Genomic DNA, 13,431 nt, shown 5'->3' with positions numbered 1-13,431 from the left:
GCCCGAAGATAAACACCGACCAAACTCCACACGGCAAAACCGCGCTAACATTTTCCACCGCCAGCGACGGACAGGGCACGCGGCCCGATTTAAACCATCTGCACGCAGAAATCTGCAGGGGCACAACCGCGCTGCTCCTTTCTGCGGCCCGCCCGGGGCTGCTGCCGGGGCTGCTGCCGCCCTCAGATGCCCCCGCGCGGCGCCGCCAGCCCCACTTCCACCCGCGGCCGGCGCTGCGCTGCGCTGCAGGGCGCGGCTCTGCGCAGGCGGGGCGCTCCGCCGCCCGGCCCGGCCCGGCCCGGCAGCAGCGCGCTATTTTTAGGCGCCCTGAGGCGGCCCCACCGGTGAGGAGCGCCAGGGCGGGGGGGCGGCCGGCCGGCCGGCCCGCCAGCCCTCTGCCCCTCGCTCGCCCCCGCGGCCAGCCCCAGTCCCCGCCGGCGGCCCAAGGCCGCGGGCCGCGCCGCCGCCGCCCGCCTCGGCCGTGGGCCGGCGGCCAAGCCCGCCGCTCCCAGCGTGCACCGCGGCGTGGCGCGCGAAGCGCCGATGACGTCCCAGCCCCACGGCTGGGTAGCAGCGCGGCCGCGTCACGGGCTCACGCGACTGAGTCACCCGCTCGCCGTCGCAGCGCCCGGCCATTGGTCGCGGCAGCGGCGCGTCACCTGGCCCCGCCCCCGCAGCCCGGCGGGCTATAAAAGCGGCGCCGGCGGCCCCTCCGCGCCTTTAGCCCCGGGTGTCTGAGAGGAGAAAGATGCATCGACTCCGCTCACGGGCCTCCACGGGGATTTCTGCCTTCGCCGCCGGTTCGTCCTCCGCCTGCTTTCGCCAATCACCTCCGCTGCCCCGGCCCGGGAAGTCGGCCTCGCAGAGGCGTTGGAGTAAAAAGCGATCCTGCTCTTCCATCGGCTGATTGTCGCTGATTCCCGGGCGGGGGGGAGCAGAGAGACCGAGACCCGGAGAGGGGCCGCGGGAGCCGAGCCGAGCCGAGCGCCGCTGCGACCATGCCCAAGCCTAAGAAGCGGGGGGGCAACCACCAGCGCGGAGCAGGTGAGCGCGGCCGGGACGGCGGGCGCGGGGCTCGGAGCGGACGGCCCCGCGGGGCGCGGAGTTCCCCCGGCGTTCCCCGTGGCCGCCCGAGCCGCCGGGGGCGCGGCCTTCGCCGGTGAGAGAGGCCGCGGCCGGCCGGGCCGCCCTGGCCGGCTGCGCCCCAGCTCCCCGCGGGGTTGTTGGGAAAGCGGCAGGGCGGGCAGGCGCGGCCGCGGAGCTCCCCGCTGGGCGGGACGGAGCCGGTGCCGGGCACGGGCCGGGCGGCGCCGCCGGGCTGACAGGAGCCGGCCCTGAAACCGCCACCTCACGCCGTTTGCGCGCATGCGCCCGGCGGCGCGGGCGGCCCCCGGGAGGCGGCGGGCGGTGGCCGTGCCTGGCGCCGCCGGCGGCGAGCAGCGCCCCGAGGGCAGCGGCCGGCCCCGCCGAGGGCCTCCTGGCCGCCGCGGTCGCGGGTGCCGCCCGGCTGGCCCTAGGGCGGCGCGGGGAGCCGGGCTGCGGCGGGGGAGGTCGGGCCCGCGGGGTGCAGCGGGCCGGGGGCGGCGTCAGAGGCGCGCTCGGCCTGCGGGGTCCGCGCTGCTGCACCGCCGCCAGCCGGGGCCCTTCGGGGCGGGGGGGGGCGGGACGGCTGCCGCTGTCACTCTGGCGGCCGGTGTGGCTGTATGTCAGCTCATGGTGCTCCGAAAGGCCGCGGTATCTTTAAAAAAAAACCTTATTAGCCTGGAAGAGGATATTAGAAAATAAACAGTCTTCGTAGAGATCCAGGACATGTGTGGCTGAGGTGCTGATGCCAGCTAGAACGGAGATTTTGTGGGGTGGTGAGAAATTTCACTGCAGGCTGCCATAGCTGTGTCTCTAGTATCAAATGTTCAGGAAGTGACCGGTTCCCCGGGTCTTTCTGCAGCTGCTTTTATTTTAGTTTGTGAAGGGCTGGCAGTCATTCTTGCCACTTCTCCCATTGAACCTCCCTGCCTGACATCACTAGCAGCAAGAAGGTGGCTGTGCCAGAGCTCTGAGCTTCCAAGTTTCTTGGTCTGTGCGTTGACTAATGTTTGTCCTTTGTAACTACAGCAAATGTCAAGGGTTACCGTCAGTGATAGAAGTAGATGCTTTGCAGCTAAGAGTTGCAAAACCTCTGAAACGTGAATTTAACTTTATTGGAAAGCACTTGGACAGTGATCAACTCCACGTTCATTCTGCCTCGATAAAAATGCTTTTTGGGGGTCTTGGTAGTCAGGAAGCCTGTCTGAAGCTGGGAAGCACTGTGCACTGCTTTCTTAAATAATTTAGAATCAATTGTACAAAAAAAATAATAGGTGGGAGAGCAGAATTCCAAGTTCTGTAATGACATTTGGGAGCTGTTGGAGAAATAACAGTAAAACTATTCTTTTGTTAATCAACTTTAGTAGATGCAAATTAAGGGCTAGGATAGGACAGCAGCAGAAATTACAGTATTATCAGGTCAAACTCCTCCAGCTCTTAATGCTGTAACAATAAGATACAGGTATGAAAAGCTGTAAAGATGAGCACTGGTGAAAATAATACTGCTTTCTGAACTGAGGCCTTCTTGATCCTGAGAGGGAAAACTTTTTTCCCTTGTTGAAGCATTTGATGTTCTGGCTTGTATTTGTAATTCAATACTGAAATAGGGTTGGACACTGCTGATGCTGCACATACTACACCTAATCCTGTAAATCCTGCATTGAACTGGGTAATGTATGTTTGCCTAAACGTCTACCTTATCCTGGCTTGAAGTCACTCGAAATTGAAAAATAAAGATTGTATGGCAATTTTTTTAGGTAGCTCATCCTAACGGTTAAATTAATATAGAGCTATTTTTAAAGCACAGTCACAGGAAATTGCATTAGCTTGAAGTTGATTGTAGAAAGATCCTAAATCTAGAGAAGGGAATTCTACCAATACTTTGAAAACCAGGTGGGCTCTTCCCCACCATTCACAAACAATCTTCCAGAACAGAGCCAGCTAAGTCTTCAGAACAGGTGGGAGTAAAGGACCTAGCAGAAGAAAGAAATGTGCTTTCTGTGTCTGGGTCAGGGAGAGCGAATCTGTTGGGAGGGTTAAATTCTAGTTTTTGGCGTTATCTTCCTTTTGCATATGAAAAATGACAAGACTATTATATTCATCTTATATTAAGGTGGTCAGCCCAGAAATGTGCAGCCTTTTAGTGATGAAGATGCTTCAATTGAAACTATGAGCCACTGCAGTGGCTTCAGTGATCCTGCTAGCTTCACTGAAGATGGTATGTTCTTTTATTTATATCTATTCATCTTTTTAAAAACATAAAACCTGAGTTGACTTAAGAGTTTAAGTACTGGACTGTGAGTAGAAGTAGCAAAATAATGACGTTGTGTTAAATGCTATATGATTGTTTAATGTAGTGGCTATCGTTTTGTTTGATAAGAATATACTCCAGGTTTCATGAGCCTCTCGTGAAACTATTAGACTTCTTTCACTTAGAATTATGCAATGCTAACTTTTGGAGACAATAAGAATTTTAAGGTGCATTATAAGACATTGATTTTGATAACCCATAGTTGAGGTGGTAAGAACTGCAGAAGAGTTTGGGATGGAAAGAGTCACATTTGCCTGCTTCGAACTAGATTTGTGCTTTGTCTCCACTACTATCTGCAACCTGGGCTGCTCGAATGTCATTTTGTTGGGAGGAGGGGACCTGAAAGCCGCTATAGAGGAATAAGGCAGGGAGCCTTCCCTATGAATATTTGCTGCTCTTAACTGAGCTGGTGTTGCAGAGGTATCTGAAGTGATGCCAGGTAGGACAGGCTGCTCAGACAGTACTCGCTGCATCAGCAGTGAACACCCCACTGTCCTCCAGGGGCAGATGTAGTGGACTGGATGAAAATGTGTTGCTGACAGGATTGGCTGATGAGTGTCAGTTGTAGCAAATTTATGTAAGACCTGATTGGCTCCCTCATTCATTCTTGGCACATGTAAGAAGCAGGTATAGAAACAGCACAGATGTATCGATAGATCAATTTTTATAGAAGTATTTTAAGGGGCGGTTTGATGTAGTAGGCTTAACACCATTCTGTTGCTGTAGTGTGGAACAATTATGTAGCTATTGCCTATGTTAAACTGCTTTCTTATTAGTATTAAAAACGTTGTGTTGGATACTATTGTGTCCGTTAATAAAGTGTATAGCAGTAGGACTAAATTATTTCCTCTGGATTAGGGCCTGAAGTTGATGAAGAAGCCACTCAAGAAGATTTAGAATACAAATTGAAGGGATTTATTGATCTTACATTGGACAAGAGGTATAGTATGCTTTGAAGAAACACACTCATACATTGTTTTCTGGCTTCCTCTGATATAATAAGGGAAATATGCATCCAACTTTTTTAATATGCTTATTTAAATTACAATTATTTCATGCTGGGGAGGACTTAATTTTCTTCTGGATCTGAAGAGACCTTTCTCCCTTCACCAAGTTTTGGATAAGTGAGAGTCAGACTCTCCTTTCCTAATAGCTCAAAGTAGAGTTACTTTATTTCTAGCTTGGTGTACTATTGTGAACTCTGTCTCCAACCTAAGTTTCTCTGTCCTTGAGGAAGGAGGCAATTCGTGGCATTTCATACCTCATGGTACTGTGGGTTACTCTTCTGTTGGGTGCAGACAAATATAAGCTACCATAAAAACAAAGGCTGAGCTTTAACTGATGTGTACTGATTTCAGGAGGTCTCCCTTCTCTCTTCTAACAGTGCGAAGACAAGACAAGCAGCTCTTGAAAGTCTGAAAAGTGCTTTTTCTTCTAAAATACTATATGAATTTATCATGGAAAGGAGAATGACGCTGACTGATAGCATTGAACGCTGCATAAAGAAAGGTAATTAACATGCTTGCTATTAGAAAACAATAATCCCTGTGAAATAGCTTATTGTTTAAAAGGAATTAAGACTGTGAGGCTTCTCTAGTACTTTATAGAGTGCTTAATTTAGTTATGTTAACAACATTAATTTTTTGAATTTAGATGTTATATTTTAACTGACCTAGGAAATGAACTGAAATTATCTTTTGTCTATTGGTTTCTGAATTGCCACTTGTAAGTTTTCAGACTAATTATCTTTAGAGGAAGGAAGCAATGCACAAGGTGATTACTCATCATGGCATGTTAATCTCTAGGTAAGAGCGACGAACAGTGTGCAGCTGCTGGACTGGCATGTCTTCTGTGCGTGCAGATGGGGTCAGGAATTGAAAGTGAAGAGATTTTTAAGACCCTTGGTCCGGTTCTGAAGAAGATTGTCTGTGATGGAACAGCCAGTGTCCAAGCCAGACAGGCCGTAAGTATAAAATGTTTATTTGCCAGGCAGGGACAGAGGGCAGTTTTTGACCAGCTCCCTGTTGTGTAATCCAGAACGAAAGGTTACCACACTAGTGTAAACTCGTAATGTTGACATATGCTCTGAATGATGCATAGCAGTTTTCACTGGCTTAAAAAGTTCCACCTAAAGGTTGAATGTCATTCTCTCCTTCAACCTAGGAACTTCCTTAAAGAGCTGTTACATCTAGTACTTTCTCAAGTGTCTTAACTCACTGTGTTGCAGTCTCCTTCCTGCAGTTCTGAGGGCTGTTGTTGAAGTCCTATAGAAAAAAAATTAACGTTTTCCCACTGACTGATGTATCCTTCTTGTATCAACTCTAATTTCTTTAACAGCAGAGGAATGTTAGTTAGGCAAATATATTTATATATGATAAAATTACATATAGCAGATATAGAACTACATATTTGATACATTCATACTACCAAAAGTATTTTAAGTTTTTCACTTAGTCATCTCATCTATAGATTAGTGGTATACTTGAAATATTGACTGAAGACAGTCCAAAGCTCTTGCCAAGAGGTTGTTTTTTTTTTTTTAAACCTCAGGTTTAACTAACATTCTCCAACTCGCCTTTATCGTTACATAGCTGGCTACTTCTCTTATTGTACTCAAGCTGTGTTACAATAGATACTGTCAGCTGGCAGAGGAGGTAGTATTAGTTCAACAGCAGTTGTTTCTAGAAACAAACAGCTGTAAGGCTTGTCCTGTTTAAGTGTAGTTTTGAGCCCTGTGTGGTTAGTGCAAACATCACTTTCAAACATTTTTTTTCTTACTCTTTGTAAGAGGAGACCGAGTGAAATATGGGGGATAGGGAAGAGATGTGTAGGACCTCGCAGTAAAAGTTGGACAGTGCCAAGAAAGGCTCTTGAAGTCCACTGTTTTCATGCCATTTGATTGTAATAGTGGGCAGAGAGGGGAAATAATTTCGACAGCTGTGAATAAATATCTTATGTCCTTTACTGTTTATCAGCATAATTTCCGCTCATGAATCCTACTGGGATTTAAGATAACTGGGTGAAAGGAGTGCTACATGTAGCTCTTTGGAGGGGCTTTGTAAGATATATTAAATAATACAGCATGAAAAGTGAAGGCTTGTGAGTAGCGTATGTTGTAAAGTCATCCTAAGAGTAGATGGGAACTGAGAGCTAACTGTTACAAAGTAGCTGAATTAAACAGTGTTGAAGACTTCTACTGCACTAAAGTGTTGAATTTCAGGGGCCAAAGTTTGAAGGTTTTGTCAGCAGTTAACATTAATGTCAAATACTGACACTTGTTTTCTTTTGTATCTAGTGCGCAACCTGCTTAGGGATTTGCTGTTTCATTGTCACTGATGACATTACGGTGAGGATTAATAGTTTTTCTTTTTCTTTTTTTTTTTTTTTAAATAAATTGACAATATGAAAATGTGTGAATCTTAAGCTACTTCCATGATCTTCTTTCCCTTGTTCAGGAACTGTACTCTACTATGGAATGCCTGGAAAACATTTTCACAAAGGCCTATCAGCGAGATAGAGACACTAATGGTGTATCAAGTACCCATAACACTGTGCTTCACATCAGTGCTCTCTTAGCATGGACACTGCTGTTGACCATTTGTCCAATGAATGAAGTGAAGAAGAAAATTGAAATGTGAGTATCTTTCTTGGAAAACAAAATTTGTAATGACTGTTTTCATATGCAATGAAGCAGTGTCAACAAAATTTACATCTTAATGAATTGTGACTTACTCCTTAGGCACTTGCATAAACTTCCAAGTCTGCTGTCTTGTGATGATCTCAACATGAGAATAGCTGCTGGAGAAACACTAGCCCTTCTGTTTGAACTGGCACGTGAAACAGATGCTGTAAGTAGATGTCAGCTCCTAAATTTTCTTGCATTGGCATGATGACAAGACAAATTATTAAACCTGTGTTGCATAGCACCCTGGATCTCAACAAGTGGCAGATAATTCCCTGGGTTATGTTCTTCGTAGTGAGTCTGCCCCAATCTATGTGGGTATAGCAATGATTCACAGCAATTTAGCTATCTTTTTTACGCTAATTTCCATATTGCAAAACAGGACCAGTATAGCAAAACACGTCAAACAGTACTGAAGAGCAACTAGAAGTGTAGTGTTCAAGCTTTAAAATCTAAATCCAACACCAGCTTTTTAAAAAAAAAAAAAAAAAATCCCTGGAGAGATTCCAGGATAAAACAGTATTGTTTACTGTAGTGGGAACACTCATTAGATACTTATGCAGACAAGTTCCAGTGCTTCATAACCTGCACAATCCTGCTCTCACAGCTAAAAATCTGTCCTTCAGTAGAAACCATGTTGACTTTTCGTATTGGTTTTTTGGTATCCTTATTTTAGGTACCTTGAGAAGAATAGCTAGTATTGCATGATGGTTTCACAGCATTTGTGACTTTTAGTCAGTTGAGGTCTAGTTAGTCAATTTAAGGGGGGAAATTTTGAAAGGATTTGCACAGATTTTGCACAGATACCAGTAATTGCTCCATTTGGTGAGATTTCTTGGGGTTTACTTTTGACTTGGATTAAGTGTAAGCTTCTTGGTATTACCTCATCCACAGCTAAACTTGCCTTTACATTCTTCAATATGCCCTATTACTGTGTGAGCTGTTTTCTTGACAGCACTGAAGGAAACAGTCTCTGCTTACCCATGGCACAGTTTGGGAGAGCTGCCTGAATGGCTCCTAGCTCGATCAAGGCTGCTGTGCTTTGCCACAACACTGTCCAAAGTGAAAAGATAACTCCAGCTGAGTCAGGATGCACGACACACTAACACGGCATAATCTGAAACAATAAGCTGAGACTTCTGTATAGTTGCAAACAGCAGGGATTTGAGTCTCTTGGCTATGGAAGCCAACTTTGAAAGGAAAGGAAAAAAAATAAAAAAAAGAAACCGGAACTTGATCCTTTATTCAGTCAAACTGACTGCAAGTAACTAAAATCTTAAAATGCATTAATGAATGAGACTATATTCATTAAAAACTTCTTCTGTTCCACTGAGGAAATGCCCCTTTAATCATTACAAATTATTCTCTTTGGATCCTTAACAATCAGCACAGATTAAAAATGCTTACTGTGTTTTGGCTTTGACCAGTTTCTTTCAAAAAGCATGCAGTAAACTCAGCCTAGTTGGTTGACATGACAAAACATTCAGATTAAAAAAAAAAAAAACCCACAAAACTTGTTTTTACATAAGTTTACATACATTCTTACTAATCCAGGTAAACTGCCGCTGAATTGGTAAATGGACGGGAGAAAATATTTCCTGCTAAACAATTACGCATTAAAGTTTTACTTGGAGTGTTTTGTTCAGCATTTTTTTAAAAACTGCTTTCTAATTTTCCACCCCATACAAAACTTATGACTAAATATTCCATACTGTCAGTCTGATGGTGTCTCACGGTCCATCTCCAGCAGCGTGAATTCTGTGCTAATAACCTGGAAGTGCCCTCGGCTTATCGACAGGAGTGGCAGCCAGGTTCAGCAGGTCAGTTAGGCAGTTTGAGACCCTTGGAATTATGGAGCAGAACAGATGGACAGGTATACACACACACACACTCAAGGAGCCATACTGTCTCATGTGCCTCTGACTACCAGAATAGAGTTTGGTAGTGTCCTACTTGAATAAACTGGATGCTGTGACTATGTTCTTACTGGCTTAAATGCTGCAAATGAAACTACAGGGAGTTAGTGCCATCTCTGTCTCTTTAAATAACAAAGTAGCAGGTTGTAGAGGTCTACATGCCCAGAATTTGGAGAGAGCCATTTTCCTATTTGCAGGGAAGAATATTAAGGCCAGAAACTAAAAAAAATTTTTTTTTTACTAGGATTTCTTTTACGAAGATATGGAACTTCTGACAGAGAAACTAAGAGCTCTGGCTACTGATGGAAACAAGCACCGAGCCAAAGTAGATAAAAGAAAGCAGCGATCTGTCTTCAGAGATGTTCTACGAGCTGTTGAGGTGATTCTTTTGTCTTACTTTGAATGTCTGGATTGTAACTATGAGGTGTACAATTTAATGAAAATGGTTTTATTATCAAATAGAATTACTCTTTCAGTGAAAGCGACAGGAAAAAATTATTTTAAATGAGATTTCAAATTCTGATCACTTAGCAAAATAGCACTGCTTACTTAGGAATGTAGAACAAAGGAAGTCAAACTTTGTTTATTTTGCTCTAAAGTGGACTTCTATATTGAAGAGTATTGTTTTTTTCTTTAAAGGCAGCTAAACATTGCACTGTAAATACTAAATTATTTTTATTTTATACCATGAGCAGATTTTTTTTCATAGAAAACTTCACAGGCCATCCAAATTAGTGTCCTGAATTCTGTGAAAAGATTTATTGTAAAATCTCTCACTGAACTGCTGTGCATAATAAACAAAAAGCAACTTAATAGTAAGATTTCCAAATGGCACCTCTGTCGGGGGCCAAAGAGGTGTTTGTGTATGGGCGGGAGTTGTTGTCCTAATTGTGGTGCTGTAATCTTCTGGTTTTCCATATCCAGATTGAGAGAACAATACAAAATGCAGGACTCTCAAAATACTTGGTTAGTGACATAACTTCTTAGTAAAGCCTCTAAGACAAATGTCAAACTTCTATCACTTTAATGGATTATTTGTTATCTTACACCTCTCAAACTAGATTTTTTTACTTGACAGATAATTACTTTTTACATTGCTGTATGGGTAAGACTAACTAAATATTAGTTGACATTCAGAACAGTTAAACATCTTGGAAGTGAAGGAGAAGGCTTTGAAGTGATTTTTGAAGTCACCTTTGAGATTCTGCCTGTAGAAGAATCTGAGTCACTTATTAGCACTTGTTACATTCCATTGTCAAAAATGTAGCTGGAAAGCCACTTGAAAGGTGGGGGCTAAATGAGGCTTACAGACTCACTTAAAGGTGACTCTTGCACTCAGAAGTGTTTTTTCTGGAGATAAGTCCAATTCTTAAAGTCATTTTAAAGATGAAAGTTAAGTGTTCTTTTTTTAAAATGCTTTCTGACTTGAAGAACGTCAGCTTCAAGTCTCACATGAAATTTAACTTTAGGTGTGCATCAGTTTATGAACAAATACAATCTTAGTATATGCATATTATATTATTTGGAAGGTTTTGGTGTGCCAGATTTATTAAGGAAAATAAATTTCATTGAGATTTATACAATTCCTAATACAAAAGACTGTTTAAATTTAAATAATATATGTTGTTCCCTTTAATTTTGGATAGGAGCGTGACTTTCCTACAGAGATGGTTAAGTTTGGACCTGAGCGCATGTATATTGACTGCTGGGTTAAAAAACAAACTTACGATACCTTCAAGGAGATTCTGGGGTCGGGGATGCAATATCACTTGCAGGTGAGCTGCTGTTTGATACATGCTCAGACTGTTGTTCCCTGTCTGGCTTCTTTGTAGTAATTCAGTCTGAGTTACAAAATCGTGAGTAGAAGTTAGTGAAATGATGGGCTTTGCATTAGAAGTGTTCAAAGACAGCACTTACAAAGTGAACTACAGTGAGCTAGAGCTGTCTGGGTGAGCTGCTTCTGAGTCGTAGCCTGGGCGTGCTGGGTTAGCAATTAGAAGGCTTCTCCAAGAAGTAAGAGATGCAAGCTGAATGTCTTTTTAGCTTCAGGGTTTTTCCTGAATCCTTATGCTTTCTTTCAGCAGAGTGGTGTGGTCATCTGGCTGCTATACAGCTGCATGCGTCCACCCTTCCCGTTCAAGCCTGTAAAAAGGAATGCAGAGTTTTAGTCAAAAATAATGAACACAGCTTGCAGCTCAATGATGACAGCACTCCAGAAGGGAAGGGATAAGTCCCTATCTCGACAAGTCACCTGTTTAGATACGTAGCAGAAGCAGGAACCGTAGCTTAGCAGTATACGCTCCCGAATTGCTGTGATAATCATGGGGTTAAAAATCTTCAGTCCATTGTCAATTGTATTTCTAGGTGACTGCGGGAGCCCAGGCATGTAGCAGCTTTTTCAAATTTATCAAGTATTACTTTTACAGCCAGGTATTTTATAATCGGTGTGTTGTGAAACCGTACAGATCTATGTCCAGCTGCCTAATCTTGTGTAGAGGATGTAACAGAACAGTGTCTAATTTACTGGGACAAAAAAATCAAGGGGGTGGGGGGGGGAAGCTGTCTCTGTCTTCTCAAGAGGGCAGTTTTAGTTCTTAGCCTTATTCTGATTAAAGGAAGAAATGTTCCCCGGTTTAATTGCAAAAGATAACAAGATTTGTGTCACATTGCTGCTATTTCATACTGGAATACTTGATATTTAACAGTAGTCATCTTTGGAGACTTGATAATCAGAGAAGAAGCTGATAGAAACTGATCATTTGATGTGTTTCTTGTTTAGTCAAATGACTTTCTTCGGAATGTGTTTGAGCTTGGTCCCCCAGTAATGCTAGATGCTGCAACTCTTAAAACAATGAAGATATCCCGTTTTGAAAGGGTAGGTTGTTGCACCTTAATGTATTTTCTTTACTTCATACACTAATGTATTTCTCCTGAATTAAATGGTATTCCAAACATGCGCCTTAGAAGCTGTCATGTTTAAACTTGGCACTTTAGTTCTAACAGTGCGCCATATTGTCCTGAATGAAACCAAACCTTGCTTGTATGTGTCTTTGAGCTCTTATTTTAGTTTTTCCACTGGCCAAGTGTCTGCTACTGCTTTTCTCCCAAGGGGGTCTGAAGGTTGACTTGGTTGCTGATTGGTATCAGATTCATGCTCCATACATGTGAAACTTGGGCTCTTAGGAGAGCTGTAGGTTTTTGGGTAGGGACCTACAGGAAACCATAGAAACCGAGTCTTTTTATAAAAACAGTATCTCGAACGCTCCAGTGTGAAACGGACACTAGGAGGATGACTTTGTTCTGTTGGTTGTGAATGTACTCATCACGTGTACAAATGATTTGTGGAATGGTGCTACCAGGTTTAATCCAGGGGGCAAACTTAATCTACATTGTGTCTGTATGACATTCAAGACTGACCGGCTTCCAGAATTGCTCCTGGCTCAGCCTTTCTTATACAGCCCAAGTTTCTTTTAAATGTATATATATTAAAATGAATCAGCCTTTGGTGCAAAGATATTACACTATAAATTTCAGAAGGCCTACCAATTTACTTCAAAGATTAATAAAAAGATACTTTCAGCTGTTTCTTAACATAAAAAAATCTGTAAAGGACATAAGCCTTTTGAATATCTGTGATTAATTTTTCTTTTTATTTTGTAGCACTTGTACAACTCTGCAGCGTTCAAGGCTCGGACAAAGGCTAGAAGTAAATGTCGTGATAAAAGAGCAGACGTGGGGGAATTTTTCTAGATCTCCTTTTCCATGGGGTTCAATTTTCATAATTAAAATAGATTTGTAACGTTTAAATGAATTTTTTTAATTTCTGTAGTCACAGTTTGCACTTGTGCACAGGGATGTTGTATAAAGTCTGTAAATATAATGCATGTTGTTGCTTAGTTGCATATACACTGTATATAGATTGATGTAAGATTGGGTGCAGGGATACATTATAACACTTGCATTAGCTGCAACTTGCTCCAAAGGTTGAATATATGGAACTGAACTGTTAAACGGGGTGGGTAACTGCAGTCAAATGCCGTGTGTCAGATTGAATTCCTTACTTTATATAAAGGTAAATTAAATGAATTCATTGACCAAGTATTTTGGTAAGAATGTGATAATATGAGAAGATGGACTTGTTCATGTGAAGTTATTTTAGTAACTTTTTAAACTCTACAGTGGCAGGTGGACAAAGAAATTTCTACGTAGTATGACTTTATCCTGAAGGAGTCTTATGAAGTTCAATTACCTTCACTTACAGTGAAGCAGTGAATGACAAATACTTGCCTCAATGTAAAATAAAAACAAGATTCTCATGTTCTGAAATTGGATGTTTAATTTTTGGAATAAAGATGTTTCTCACTGCTTGCTTTCTGTGTCCAAGTGATTACTACCTGCATGAAAAGCTGGAAGGCTAGCAAAACCTAAAGGTTGAAACA

General features: G+C 43.2%; 1 protein-coding gene across 2 annotated transcripts; it reads left to right on the top strand.

The window, feature by feature from the left end:
• Window positions 1-710: 710 nt before the first annotated feature.
• Window positions 711-13,357, top strand: IFRD1 (interferon related developmental regulator 1). Of its 2 annotated transcripts, XM_087764639.1 has the most exons (12): window positions 712-1,044; window positions 3,197-3,301; window positions 4,253-4,334; window positions 4,779-4,903; window positions 5,200-5,357; window positions 6,690-6,740; window positions 6,850-7,028; window positions 7,134-7,242; window positions 9,237-9,371; window positions 10,639-10,767; window positions 11,772-11,867; window positions 12,653-13,357. In XM_087764639.1, the coding sequence occupies exons 1-12, from the start codon at window positions 999-1,001 to the stop codon at window positions 12,740-12,742; spliced, it is 1,305 nt and encodes a 434-aa protein (XP_087620765.1). In that variant the 5' UTR covers window positions 712-998; the 3' UTR covers window positions 12,743-13,357. The 2 variants fall into 2 exon arrangements, with proteins under 2 accessions (XP_087620766.1, XP_087620765.1); XM_087764640.1 differs by lacking the exon at window positions 6,690-6,740 and having other exon boundaries at window positions 711-1,044.
• The last annotated feature ends 74 nt before the right edge of the window (window positions 13,358-13,431 follow it).

The sequence above is a fragment of the Nipponia nippon genome, unplaced genomic scaffold (genome assembly GCF_047370975.1).
Source record: "Nipponia nippon isolate SJK-2023a ecotype South Korea unplaced genomic scaffold, ASM4737097v1 scaffold_3, whole genome shotgun sequence".
NCBI classification, from domain to species: Eukaryota; Metazoa; Chordata; class Aves; order Pelecaniformes; family Threskiornithidae; genus Nipponia; species Nipponia nippon.
This window is presented reverse-complemented; position numbering and strand designations above follow the sequence as displayed.